The 12,883-nt window shown below is 42.0% G+C and overlaps 1 protein-coding gene across 10 annotated transcripts in view; it reads right to left on the reverse strand.

Moving 5' to 3' along the window:
• Window positions 1-12,883, reverse strand: part of LOC306943435 (potassium voltage-gated channel subfamily B member 2-like) — a 70,086-nt gene that overhangs the window by 19,363 nt on the left and 37,840 nt on the right. For 7 of the 10 annotated variants that reach the window (XR_013792405.1, XM_079529760.1, XM_079529757.1 and 4 more), the window contains exons 4-5: window positions 10,574-10,686; window positions 8,198-8,964 (exon numbers count right to left, since the gene is read on the reverse strand). Coding sequence is in view for 9 of the 10 variants with exons in the window: in XM_079529760.1 (XP_079385886.1) it covers window positions 8,198-8,749 (552 nt within the window). In the remaining variant the exon portion in view is untranslated. Of the gene's footprint in view, window positions 1-1,449; window positions 1,475-8,197; window positions 8,965-10,573; window positions 10,687-11,909; window positions 12,002-12,883 lie in introns of those variants that run through there. The other 3 variants (XM_079529756.1, XM_079529759.1, XM_079529755.1) reach the window with 3 other exon arrangements.

A 12,883-nucleotide genomic window follows, 5' to 3' on the forward strand; every position in this document is an offset into this window, starting at 1 on the left:
TTCAATTCTGTCCTTAAAGAGAATGTGTTGTGCATATAAATGCTGTCAGTGTTCTCATGGACAATGAGGAGAACAAGGACATGAGAGTAATGCTGAGATCCTGCTGATTTGACAGCTGTTTAACCAGCCAAAAAAAGTATCAGTATTATTTGCCCTTAACAATAGGGATTATACAGAGACACTGGAGATGGAGTCACTTGGAGGGGGGAGGGAGGGAAGAGGGGTAAAATTTTTTCCTGGGAACTGCACTTGTGTCCTATGTATGCATATAAATGCTGTTATTGTACTGCTTTTTCCAAATAAAATAAATATTATAAAAAAACAAAAACAATAGGGATTAATGCAGACATACACATTCACACAGAGAGGGAGAACGAAAGACAGAGAGAGAGACCGCGTGAGGGAGAGGGTGAGAAAAAAAGACAAAGATGGCTGAGTCGTGATTACAGTAATTAGTCAGGAACAAACCCTCCGATTGGTCAATGTGACACCCAGGGCCAATCAATAGGCTGTAATTAAAGAGACGTGTGTGTTCAGGTGTCAAGGCAAGGCCATCGCTACAACCCCCATACCAAACCAAAGCATCTATTGTGAGGCTCACTTGGCAAACTATAAAGCACTTTCTTTGCAGTATGCAATAAGAGAAATATGTGCTGGTACTACACAGAATGAATATGAGAACTGATAAACAATATTTTCTATATGACATGTATCGTGTAATGACATCTTCCCCTAGGACTGAGGAAAAATATAATCTTGAATCTATAATATTTTTAAACTGAATGAACATAACCACGCTTTAATGTTCAGTAGAGTCGGGCAGGCTACACAATTGTTTAATACTACAGCAAAGGTCAGCATGTTGTAATGATGATTAGACTGACTTCCAAGCTTTTCCCACGAGAGATGGCATTGTAGTATGACGCATTGAAAAGCTGAAACAATTCATTGGGCTTTTAAAGGATCACCAGCACTCACTTTAAGTGAGTGCTGGGGATCTTTTTAAAGATCTTTTTAAATATATTGTTCCCGTCAGAGCCGTACAGCACCCAATGAAAGGGAACTGTAAAATACTCAGCTGATGAGTGTTCACATTCTGGACTGTCATTTATTTATGCTTAAAGATATAAATATAAGAAAAGAGGTGAGAAGAGAAGAGAAGAGAAGAGAAGAGAAGAGAAGAGAAGAGAAGAGAAGAGAAGAGAAGAGAAGAGAAGAGAAGAGAAGAGAAGAGAAGACTTAATTATTTAGAAAGATAGCTATAGAAAGAAAGATATGAAGATAAGAAAAGAGGTAATAAGAAAAAAAGGTAATGATAGGAGAGGAGAGGACTTAATTAATTATAAAGATACATATAGAAAGAAACGTATAACGATAAGAAAAGAGGCAACAAGAAAAGTGGTAATGAGAGGAGAGAAGAGGAGAGGACTTAATTAATTAGAAACATACTTGTAACATCCTGATCTTGAGACATCTGGACCGGGAAATTGAAAAGATTAGACAGTAAATTATGAAGCAGCAGATATTTTCTATTTTAATTAATCCAATACAAAATTGCTGTCAGTGCTAAACTTTTCAAGACTGAAATGCGGGGAAATAAAAAAGTAGCTAACATTTTGTGCAGATCCTATCAGAACTCATCTTGGAATATGATTATGTGCTCATTTCACACACACAAATCACATTTATTTGCAATGTTGCAAATTCTTATGTCACCTGAGCTTGTGGCTTTCATCTTAATTAGATTTTCACCGGTCAGTCTCCATGTGAGGTCAACCCTCCCTAGATTCTAATCAACCTCAACAGATGCACACCGTGAAACAGTTCAACCTCGAGCTATTAGGGTACGAGTACAAGCAGTTAATCCATCTCCCACAGAGTGCGACCTTCTGAACACTATACACCCGTCCCTGGGGGTAGCAACACACTTTATATTGACATCTTTCCCTATGTGTCCAGTCACTTTATACTAATGAACAATACTTGTAATCCCATGCTTCTGACTACTTAAAGGGACACTTCACCTTTTTGCAAAAAATATATGTTATGTTAATGACGTTTAGAAGATTTAGAACACTTTACTGGGGGTTTGTATGTGTGTAATATGTGTATCTCTGATGTCATGGACACTGGGCTCACTTACTTCCTGGACTACATGTTGTCTCAGTAAGACAGCCCTCCCCCTATCCAGTGGCAGCGGTGGCCGAACGGATAGCGGCGCGGTCTAGATACCGGAAGGTTCCCAGTTCGAACCAGCCGTCCGACACGTTAAAAATTACCACCGCTGAAATGCCCTTGAACAAGGCATCAACCACTACGATGAAATGTGTTCTATGAGCAGGGCCTGGCTGGAAACAAGTTCTTGAGCTTAGCCCAGATACCCTGGGTAAATATGCCCTCATTTCATTTCATTTCCACAAGGAGGAGCAGTGCACCAAAGCATTATGGGAATTGTAGTCCAGGAAGTAAGTGAGCCCAGTGTCGATGACATCAGAGACACTGGGCTCACTGCTAAAATCTAAAATATCTAAAACCACATATTACACACATAAAGACCCCCAGGAAAGTGTTCTAAATCTTCTAAACTTCATTTTTTCACAAAAAGGGTGAAGTTTCCCTTTAAGGCTCTGATAGGTTACCGACAATATAATGTACTGCTGTTGTCTTGAAGTGTGTGTGCACGCTACACATGTTTATACTGGTGTCTGATAAACTGAAAGGTAAACAGAGTGTAATTGAATGTCAACAAAGTCAGTAGCAGCACTTTAACTTTAATCTGCTCTTTGCACTCTCCTCACATTTTCACCTCTATATTAATCTTCTTCCTTTCGCTGCCAGACGTTCAGAAGACTAACCCTGCATCCCAAAGAGCCCACTTCCCCTGAGAGTCTGTGTCTGAATATCCGAGGGCAAGCCACTGCCTTCAGTCAACGGGACAAAGTGAACAATTCGCCCCTACAGAATACCCCCTCACCCCCCCCCCCCCCCCCAAAATCTAATTAAAAATGGCAGATGGATATGAGTCTCACTGTATTTAATGGTGTGGTAGGGTATCCTGAAGCTTCCCTGATATTTACTTCCTGCTTCTCATCTATAGGTGAACTCTGTACTGCAGCAAGACGAGGAGACTACTGAATGAGGGACACTTAATTCCCTCAGGGGACCAGGAGGCGTTGTGTGTGGGACAGAGAATAACACTATAAAACTACCACCCCACCCCCATTCTTTTCTCCCTCCATCCTTCTTCTTCTTAGTCACACAGACTGTCCTCTCCATCATTCCCACCACTCCATTCTTTCAACTGTCCCCCCCCCCTCCCCCACTCCCCCACCCCCTCTCTCTCTCTCTCTCTCTCTCTCTCTCTCTCTCTCTCTCTCCTTAAGTTTCTCACTTCATTGTGTGTGTGAGCAGCAAAAGCTGAGGAAGCCGTCCAAATACAGTTGTGTGACGAAATAGGTCTTTCTCACTGGCAAACATGGACACATGCACACAGAACCTACATCTTGCTATATTCTATCTCACGCCATCTGTGTTCCTCCATACTTCCCTGCCTCCTCTCCTCTCCCAGACAGACATGTGGCAGTCAAGAGTCTGGGCAGTGGGCAGCAACAGTCTATTTGCAGCGGCGTCTCTGGTAATAGCCCCAAAGGAGATTAAATCACTTCCCTTTCTGTTTCTCCCTGTCAATTTATCGGTTCAGTTTGGTTCAGTTCAGTTCAGCTCGGTTCAGCTGAGTTCAAAATGATTTACTGGCAGGTGACGACCAAAACATTTAATACTGTAAAAACTCAAACTGTAAAAGAGAAGAAGAAGTGTGTGTGTGGGTGTGTGTGTGGCGTGTGTGTGTGTGTGTGTCTTCCAGCTGACTCAAACTTATGACTGACGATACAAACCCATGGTCTATTCTGTCAAATACTCTATTCCTCCTCTTGCCTGATTTATACATAGTTGCGTGCCAGTGTCCTGCACCAAGATTAGCTGATCTAAGCTCACAACACGCTGCTGCGTGACCCGTTGCCAGCTTGTAGATCTGCTATCTATTCTGGTGTTAGAAATGATACACAACCAAGTGTAATTCAGGGTTTGGCTCTTGGCTCTTACACATTCTTTAAAATGTAGAGTGTTCATTTAACTGTAAAAAATAAAATCTGAATCATTAAAAGTAAAGAAATGGCTCTGCACTTATATGATCTCTCTAGAATGTCAGGAATAGTGTACAGTGAAATAATGTCTAAATAAATATACAAACACACTGATGAAAACGTTTAGTGTGGAATGGCATATGACGGATCTATTAAAGTAAGTATTGTAACCTTTTCTGAATGTGACCCTTTCCTTTCATCATAAAAAAACAAAAACAAAATGTGAAATGAATGAAATTGATTTGAAATGCTCACTAAGCTTTTTAAGCCAAGATGAAACTCCACCTACGAGACGATGATAACTGATGAAAATGTCCTGAATGTCCTAGATTTGAATAATGTTATACTGTATGCTTCTGATATGTCTCAGTGTCTCAGTGTTGAAATATAAGACTTATCATAAAATACAACCTATGCATGCACAGACAGACAGAGTCTGTCTACACACACCTGCGCACACCTGCGCACACACACACACACACACACACACACACACACACACACACACACACACACACACACACACACACACACACACACACACACACACACACACACACACACACACACCTGCACACACACACCTATGCACACACACACTCACCTGCACACCCACACACCCACACACACACACACACACACACACACACACACACACACACACACAACAGTACAGTATATGAGCGTACGGGTGTCATTAACCGTGGCCAATGGACAGACATCAGGGGAGGGACGAGGTGACAGAGGATTACCCCACCTTGCCTCCTCCTCCGTGATACAAGGAAATCCTAAGCCCCATGTGCCGCCCAACCTGCTCTTAGAAAATGAACTCAAGAGTGTGTGTGGGGGAGGGGGTCAGGGGTAGAGGGATTGGTAAGACTGACAAAGAATGGGCTAGGAAGAGGGAGGTTTACGCTATGCCTCACCTGCAATCTATAGGTAAAAAAGACCGGATCAACAGGGGCAGTTAGGGGTTAACTGTCTCAAAGGCACTTCGGGGCACCTTCGGGGCACTTTGACACTAACCCAGGGGGGACCGGGAATTTGGGAAATTAATCTTCACATTTTGGAAGTGGCCATTCTTTTGGGGATTGCATAAGCAAAGCTTCTAATCTCGGGGGGTGTGTGTGTGTGTGTGTGTGTGTGTGTGTGTGTGTGTGTTCCTGTGCGTGCGTGCGTGTGTGCGTGTGTGTGTGTGTGTGTGCGTGTCTGTGAGTGTGGACAGAACGCGTGCCAGTGATGCACAGCCTTTTGTCTGTCTTGCCTGATCTTGATGCAGACTGAATTGTTGAAAGCAGGCATAGATTTGTCAGCTTTAAGCCACACAATGTGTCAGCTCCTAACCCTGATTGTAGTCCTTGCTTCCCCCGAGCATAAACCCAAACAACCCTGACTCATGGGCTGTTGCCCAGCCAGAGGTCGTCTCAGGCAGTCACAGTGTGACGGACGTCTCCCCAGAAACACGATTAGTTCCTTCTCCCAGCTGCAGCACAGCAGTGGGGCTACCATGCACTGCTGCTTGTGTACTGTTGTGTTTTTATTTTGGTTTGATCGTGTACACAAACAGTAGCTAATCGGTCCCTTTCATTCTCAATATCTGGTCCCTCTCTAACCCTTCCTCTCTTGTAGCCTCTCCTGTCACCCTTAATCACCTCACGCTGCAATGGCTCAGGAGTAGATAGAGTGGGTGACTGTGAACTCAACGTTGGTTCCCAGTTTGATCCAGCAAGTTGAAGTGTCCTTGAGCAAGACACTGAATGCCTAACAAATGCCTTGCATGGTGACAATGTGTGAATGCAACACATTCATACAAAATGCATAAAACGAAGAGAGGAGGGAAGAGAGGGAAGAGAGACAAATGGATCTGGTCCCTTTGTCTCTCTTCCCCTACCACTTTCCTTCCTTGATTTGATTCAACTAGAACTGTAAAATGCCGAGCATAATCGATACATAATCTTTTCTCAGCCATCCACATGGTACAGGACAAAACCAATAGCTATACCAGTTTTGAAAGTTGGACATTTCTAAAACTGTAATAACCAGGCGCATCGCCGCCATTCACTGTGAGTACGTCGCGACACCCCCACTCTCACAGATAGGTGATTTCATCACAGTATGCCTTTCTATCCCCCAAAATATACAGTTACGGCAAGGTCAGACCTTTAGTCTAACTAATGGAGTGTTCTATTTTCCGATATTCACTTAGAGATGAAGGCCAAATGAGTGCCAGCATCAATATGATTCTTCCCAGTCTAGAGAAAAGATGAAAACATTTTATTGCGCATCAACAACCTTTTAGTAATGTACCAGAAACCAATACAATCACATCAACACATTTACTAATGGACAAATAGATTGCTTTCATTGTGTTCTGGGAAGATGGCTCGCTGTTGGCTAACTGCCATACAAACTTTATTTACAGCGTACGATAACACTTGTCGTAAAACAAGCATAGCTGCTGTCACACCACAATGGGGAATTGTTTTACTGTACTAGCACTCTGTCTGCAGAGCTGTAGTTACAGAGACTTGACAACATCAACAAAACATGATTCCACTTGATGTATAATGTTTTGGGTATGCTGGACACAGGCCAGGGACTTCACCTACTGTGTATTAATAAAAAGGATATCCTTGACAACATCCCTGCAGTTTGTCTCATCCTCTCTCATCAAAGTATTCTTCAAAGACTTTAAACTTCTTCTTTAAGCAGTAAGTATGAATGTGTAATTTGTAACTGGTTACAATTTCTAATTACAGTATATATCATCATTATGTTTTTCCTTCATTTACATTAGATATAGTCCAGCAAGAGCAAACTTAATAAACAATTCCTCACTTTCAAGGAACCACTGTCAAATCTTTTTATTTGGACCCTGAGAGAATTCTGCCCATTACAGATAGCTATAAACATGTATGAGCGATCTCTAGTAACTATTCCTCCTTTTTTTGCTATTGTTCTCTGCTATCACCAGAAATCAACAGAACAGAGATAAGGTGTTATACTTATTACTATCAATAAACCCTTTGAACACACTTTACAATATACAATATATACAGCATCTACAGTACTGTATTTAAGTAGTTGCACTGTAGAAGATTGCATGAGGCAGTAATCTTCCTGTGTCCTTTCTGTTGCTCTGTTTCTATGTCTGTCTGTCTCTTTCTGTCTCTATCTCCATCTCTCACTCTCTTATCTGATTACTCAATAGGTGAAAGAGGATTAGGAGCCTCGATGGCACTTTAATGGCCAGCTGTGATGTCACAACCTGTTCACAGATGTCATTAACAGCCGAGAGGTGGCAGTGTACAAATGTACTGCAGTATATAGTTCTGCATAATTCTATAGTTATTCTATTCTATAATAACTATATACAGAACAGAATAGAAACTGGAGCCCAATTAAAGGGAAACTTTTCATGACGTTTAGAAGCTTTAGAACACTTTTCTGGGGGTCTTTATGTGTTGTAAGTCTAATGACTGGTCGCAAAAACAAGAACTGTCAATCACAACGACTACTGGCCAATCACAGCAGGGCTTTCCTAGAACTGCGGTGGGATAATAATAACGCGTCTCTGATATCATGGACACTGGGCTCACTTACTTCCTGGACTACATGTTGTCTCAGTAAGACAGCCCTCCCCTATGCACAAGGAGGAGCAGTGCACCAAAGTATTATGGGAATAGTAATCCAGGAAGGAAGTGAGCCCAGTGTCGATGACATCAGAGACACTGGGCTCACTGCTAAAATCTAAAATATCTAAAACCACATATTACACACATAAAGCTTCTTAACGTCATTAACATATATTTTTTTGCAGAAGTGTCCCTTTAACTCTCCTTTTATAGGACTAAATTGGATTTGAAGTTGAAATGTAGAATACTTGGAAGAGGAAATCCCCTCTCTAGGCCAGTCCACACCAATGTAACACCCTGCAACTCCTTGCAACTGCAACTGCAACGGAGCCAAACTATTCTTGTGACCTGAATTTTACAAATCTTTTTGTAGGGTGGTTTTAAGGGTGCATGTGTAGTACAAATATTTTGATATTTTACCTTGGCAGCCACAGATGAGCTGGGTTTCTCCAGGAGGTCCCAGAGCTTCTGTCTCTTGTCAGGACAGCATCCTTCCTCCTCAACGTCCCCATCCTTCTCCCTCAGTGACTCAGCCTCTCTCCTCAACTCCTCATTCATCTGTTCCTTCTTCTGATGATAGCGCGCTTGGCAGCACGACTCCAAGTAGATCTCATCGATGCCCCAGTAGTCCAGCTCCTGTCCGAACGATAGGGCACACATTTCCTCCATCATGTGCAGCTTGCCCGTGCGGTAGAAGTTGAGTATGGACGCGAAGGCACCCGGATGGCGGTCAAAGAAGTACTCATTCTCATTGAGGGTGTAGTCATCACACATTTCTAGTAATGACTCGTGGGTGTTACAGTCCCTTAGCTTCCCCAGGCGGGTTCTGGGAAGTCGGTCCAGCGTTCTCCACAGGACTTCATGGACCAGGCCTCCGACGTTGAGCCGCACCCGTCGGTATCTGGCCTTGATGCGGATGATGTCGATAGGCTCCGGAGGAAGCGGGTTGGCTTTGGTCCCTCTGTCCGCCATGGGTGCCGTTTGTGTGATGGTGTGATGATGACTATTGGTTTACACCAGAGAGCTTGGAGTTGTGAGCGGGGAGGGGCTGATTTGGAGCTTTTGGGGATGGGTGGTAATGGGGTCTCAGGCACAATCTCTCCACACACCCAGGAAAGATGCTGAGGCCCTCTGAGCTCACAGGCTCTTATTACAACACCACCCTGCAGCTTATTGTAGGTCCATGGCTGAAGAAACAGAAGAAGAAAAAATTAGGACATTATTAGTGCAAATCAAAAGTTCAAAACTGATAATGTGATAGGTGTCATTAATCGTCATTGAATAACTTTGCAGGCTGTATAATAGAATTTTAATGGTCTACGCTAACATGAAAATCCAACCTACACAACCTGGCTGATCAGTGGAACGTCTTGTTCAAATGGGGGTTTATAAGGGGTGGATTAATATATCATTAGATATTTTAACACTTAACAACCTGACCTATACAGTAGCCGGGATGTATAACCTTTTAAACACACAAGGAGCTCTCTGCTCTTTGTCTAAGTGGCATGCAGAAACCCTATTCTATTATGCATGGGGATTCTGTTTTTTAACAAATAAAAACAATTTCCTACTTTACAAAACAACATTTAGCCTGATGAAGACCTAACAGTCGAAACGTTGAGACTTTTGCCATTTAAATAAAGTAAGTCCATGGAGCTCTAAACAAGTGTGCGGATGTTTCTTTCTTCTAAGTTACAAAATAATAAAATACCATTCCAATAATGAATAGATAGCAATATGTAATGACATTCCTGGGGGTGTAGGACTGTAGGTATAAACATTTTCTGTGTTGTTCTCGCATTGAAAGGAGGCTATTTTTTCCACGTTACTTACAGAACACCATGACTTACTGTATAAAACAGACTGTAATGAAATTATGAAATATCATTATACTTGACCTTGTCATTATACGGTCAACAATGTCATTTTGAAGAGTCTGATGTTAAATGACATACTGTATGTATTGTACCATGTATTGTATCATGTTGTTCTTGTGTTTATGTATTCATTGTTCTGACCACATTAAAGTAATGAGGTTTCACTGTAGAAATCAATTTCACTTGTATACACATTTATGCAAAGATTACAGTATAGAAGTCCTCCGGCAGTGGGCAGGTTGACTAGCCATGCGATCCCAGGGACAAGAGAGGCTCTTATCTGTTGTATAATTGGCGTTCCATAAATCCCTGTACCGGCATTAGGCTTCGCTAGCAGCAGCCTACCTGAGTTAATTATAGAATTGTCTAGTCTATCTACTCCTAGGACAGCATAGGACACGGGACGACGTCAGGAACAACCTGGCCACGTGACACGTCACTGCCAGCCAGGTCAGAATAGGCCTCAGTATGCCTTTCTATCCCGAAACACGAAAGGTTTTTATGCTGGGTATTACTATTGATGCATCATTTAATTGGTGAAATCTATTTGAATGAAACACAACATATAGCCTATAACATATTGTCATTTTCCTTGGCCCCTGTGTTATACTGTAAGTTTAATAATAGTCCATGACAGCTTGAATTCACTTTTGGCTGAATAAACATGAATTCCAAATAGAACATAAAAAAAGAAAGTAACACAATTTCTAAGAAACATAAATTAACTATCTATTATATTATTATGCTCTGTCCTGTAACTACATTCAATTAACAATCAGTCAAGATTATATGGAACTTTGGAAGGGTGAAAGCACATGACAAGCAGCATACTACTACTACATACTACTAACACCATGGCAAAGTGCAAGCCGAAAACCAGAGCGCACGGCAAAAAGTAAGCAAAACGGTATCATACCTGTTGAGAATGTATATGTCTCTAAACCGGTGTTCTTCTTCCACCTCGCCCCAGCAGGGAGTCAGCCAAGCTTATTCGGCTTCACCTCCCTTCCATCTCCGGTCGTAAGCCTCCTGTGAGTGCAGAGAGAAGTGAAGCTCCACATCTTGTGGGAAATTCCCATATACAAATATTATTAACTATCTGTCTTGCAGCCACAGCATTCTACAAACTATAAAGGAGTCAGCGGCTGCTGCCATGGGGTCATAAGACGAAATTAATGGAATAAAGGAACTCTGAACCGGCCGGCGCCCAGAGAGGATGGCTGGCCTGGCGTGTCCGAGTGTGTAAAAATAAACAGATGAGCGCAAGGAGAGAGGGGGGTGAGTAGGGGAGAGAGTTTGTGTGTGGGCGTGTGTGTGCGTGAGAGAGAGAGAGAGAGAGAGAGAGAGAGAGAGAGAGAGAGAGAGAGAGCTAATTGGATTGAAGGACCAAGGACAGCTCCAGCTCGTCCCAGCTAGAGCGCAACACCATCACCAAGCATTTCCGTGTTGCTGCTCCTCGATAGCCTACAGATCGTTCAGTTCTCCGACAGCGAGATAACTTTTTAAAAGAAATGTGCTCATGCCCTTCAGTTAATATTCACAAATGAGGACTTAAGTAGACCTCAAAGCAAAGGGAATGCATTGTAGTTATATTTGTAAAAACTTAAGGTCCCGATCAAAATGTTTGATTCTTCTTGAACCAAATGACGATGTCTCAGTAGCAGCAGTCCTAGCACTCCTTTGGATGAGTTGATACTATAGGCTATTATTGATGAGTGTTGAATTTAGCCAACATTTGTACATCTGAATTATATGATTAGCCTATATCAGATATGATATGAGATGACAATTAAGGCTGCCCGTTTGCGCTTGCCTTGCCTTGTTGCTGCTGCACTGCATCCTGCATCACTGCTGGAAAAGACATATCAAACTCAGCTGCAACCTATCCCTCATTATCCAACTGAACTGTCAATCGATTTGTTCGGTTGAGCAATGCAGTCGTCGACTCATCGGCGTTCACGTGCGCTCATTGCGATTTCTTCACCCGTTAATAACGTTGGGTCTCTTGATGTCGAGACTCGAAACTAACCTGTATGCGTAAGCAAAAAGAGGAGGAATTCAAAATAAAAGCCACAATAGGTTCGCTTGTTTTGTCTAACCATTTACAGTAGACTACCTCAAATAAAGTTCCCCAAATTGTGGTGCAATGTACAGGCTGGCTAATGACATTTTCAGTTTGTTCGTTCTGTGTGTAGTGTGTCTGGTAGGTCTACTCCTACTCCTTTTTGTATCTTTTGCACCTTGAAGCCTACCTTTATCATTACTTACAGTAGTATAGCCTTTTCTTCTGTACATGCCCTCATGTGCAACTGAATTCCCCCCCATGTACTGGATCAATGAAGGTCTATTTTTAATATAAAGACCCAGGGCAGAGAAAACACATGTATTTTTGTTAGTTTGATGACAACATTGTTTTTGTGATTTATTTTATCTTCTCAGAATCCCTACTGATCAACCAACAACACAAGGATAGGCGATGATGAAGCTATTGGTGAGTACCATAGTACATTGAAATGGATATTGAATACTATAAAGTAAACATTGTCTAAATGGCATGACTGACATTTATACATTTTTAGTCCCACAACAGCTCTGAGGATGGCAATGTCAGGATGTCAGGATTGACATTGAATTAGCCTTACACCATCATTCTCAATTTCTCCCTGAGTGAGGAACCCTCCTGAAATAGGGTTGGAAATTGTGGTCAAAAGTACACATTTGATAACCGTGCATTAGTGTGATATGCAGAGAGAATGTCATCCTGAGAAGAACCATAATCCTGGATATGGTATGAAAATAAAATAAAATAATATAATGCAATTAAAAGGAATAAAGAATACATTAAGAATAAGATAAAGCCTGATGAGTAATTCCTTTGGCAGTATTAGGAATATGGGGACTAGGCTAGGTTAAGTGTCTGGAATCTGGATTTATAATAATATTAGCAAACTGTACACGATTACTGGTAAATACATTTTCAAATTCAGTGCAAAAAGCCGAACATTTGACAGTCCAGTGGTACAAAATCCATAGACCCTTGTCCATAGACACATCAGGGGAGAAGTGATATATCAGATTAATTATTCTTCAGTCATCCTTTCTATTCTCAATAAGTGGGACAATGTGTGGTGTACACCAATAGAACAGTGCAGGCATGAATGCTTGACCCTGACAGAGAGGTGGCTCTGTTATGCTGTGTGGGGCATTTTCCTGGCATGGTTTGGCC

The sequence above is a fragment of the Electrona antarctica genome, assembly GCF_951216825.1.
Source record: "Electrona antarctica genome assembly, chromosome: 19".
NCBI lineage: Eukaryota > Metazoa > Chordata > Actinopteri > Myctophiformes > Myctophidae > Electrona > Electrona antarctica.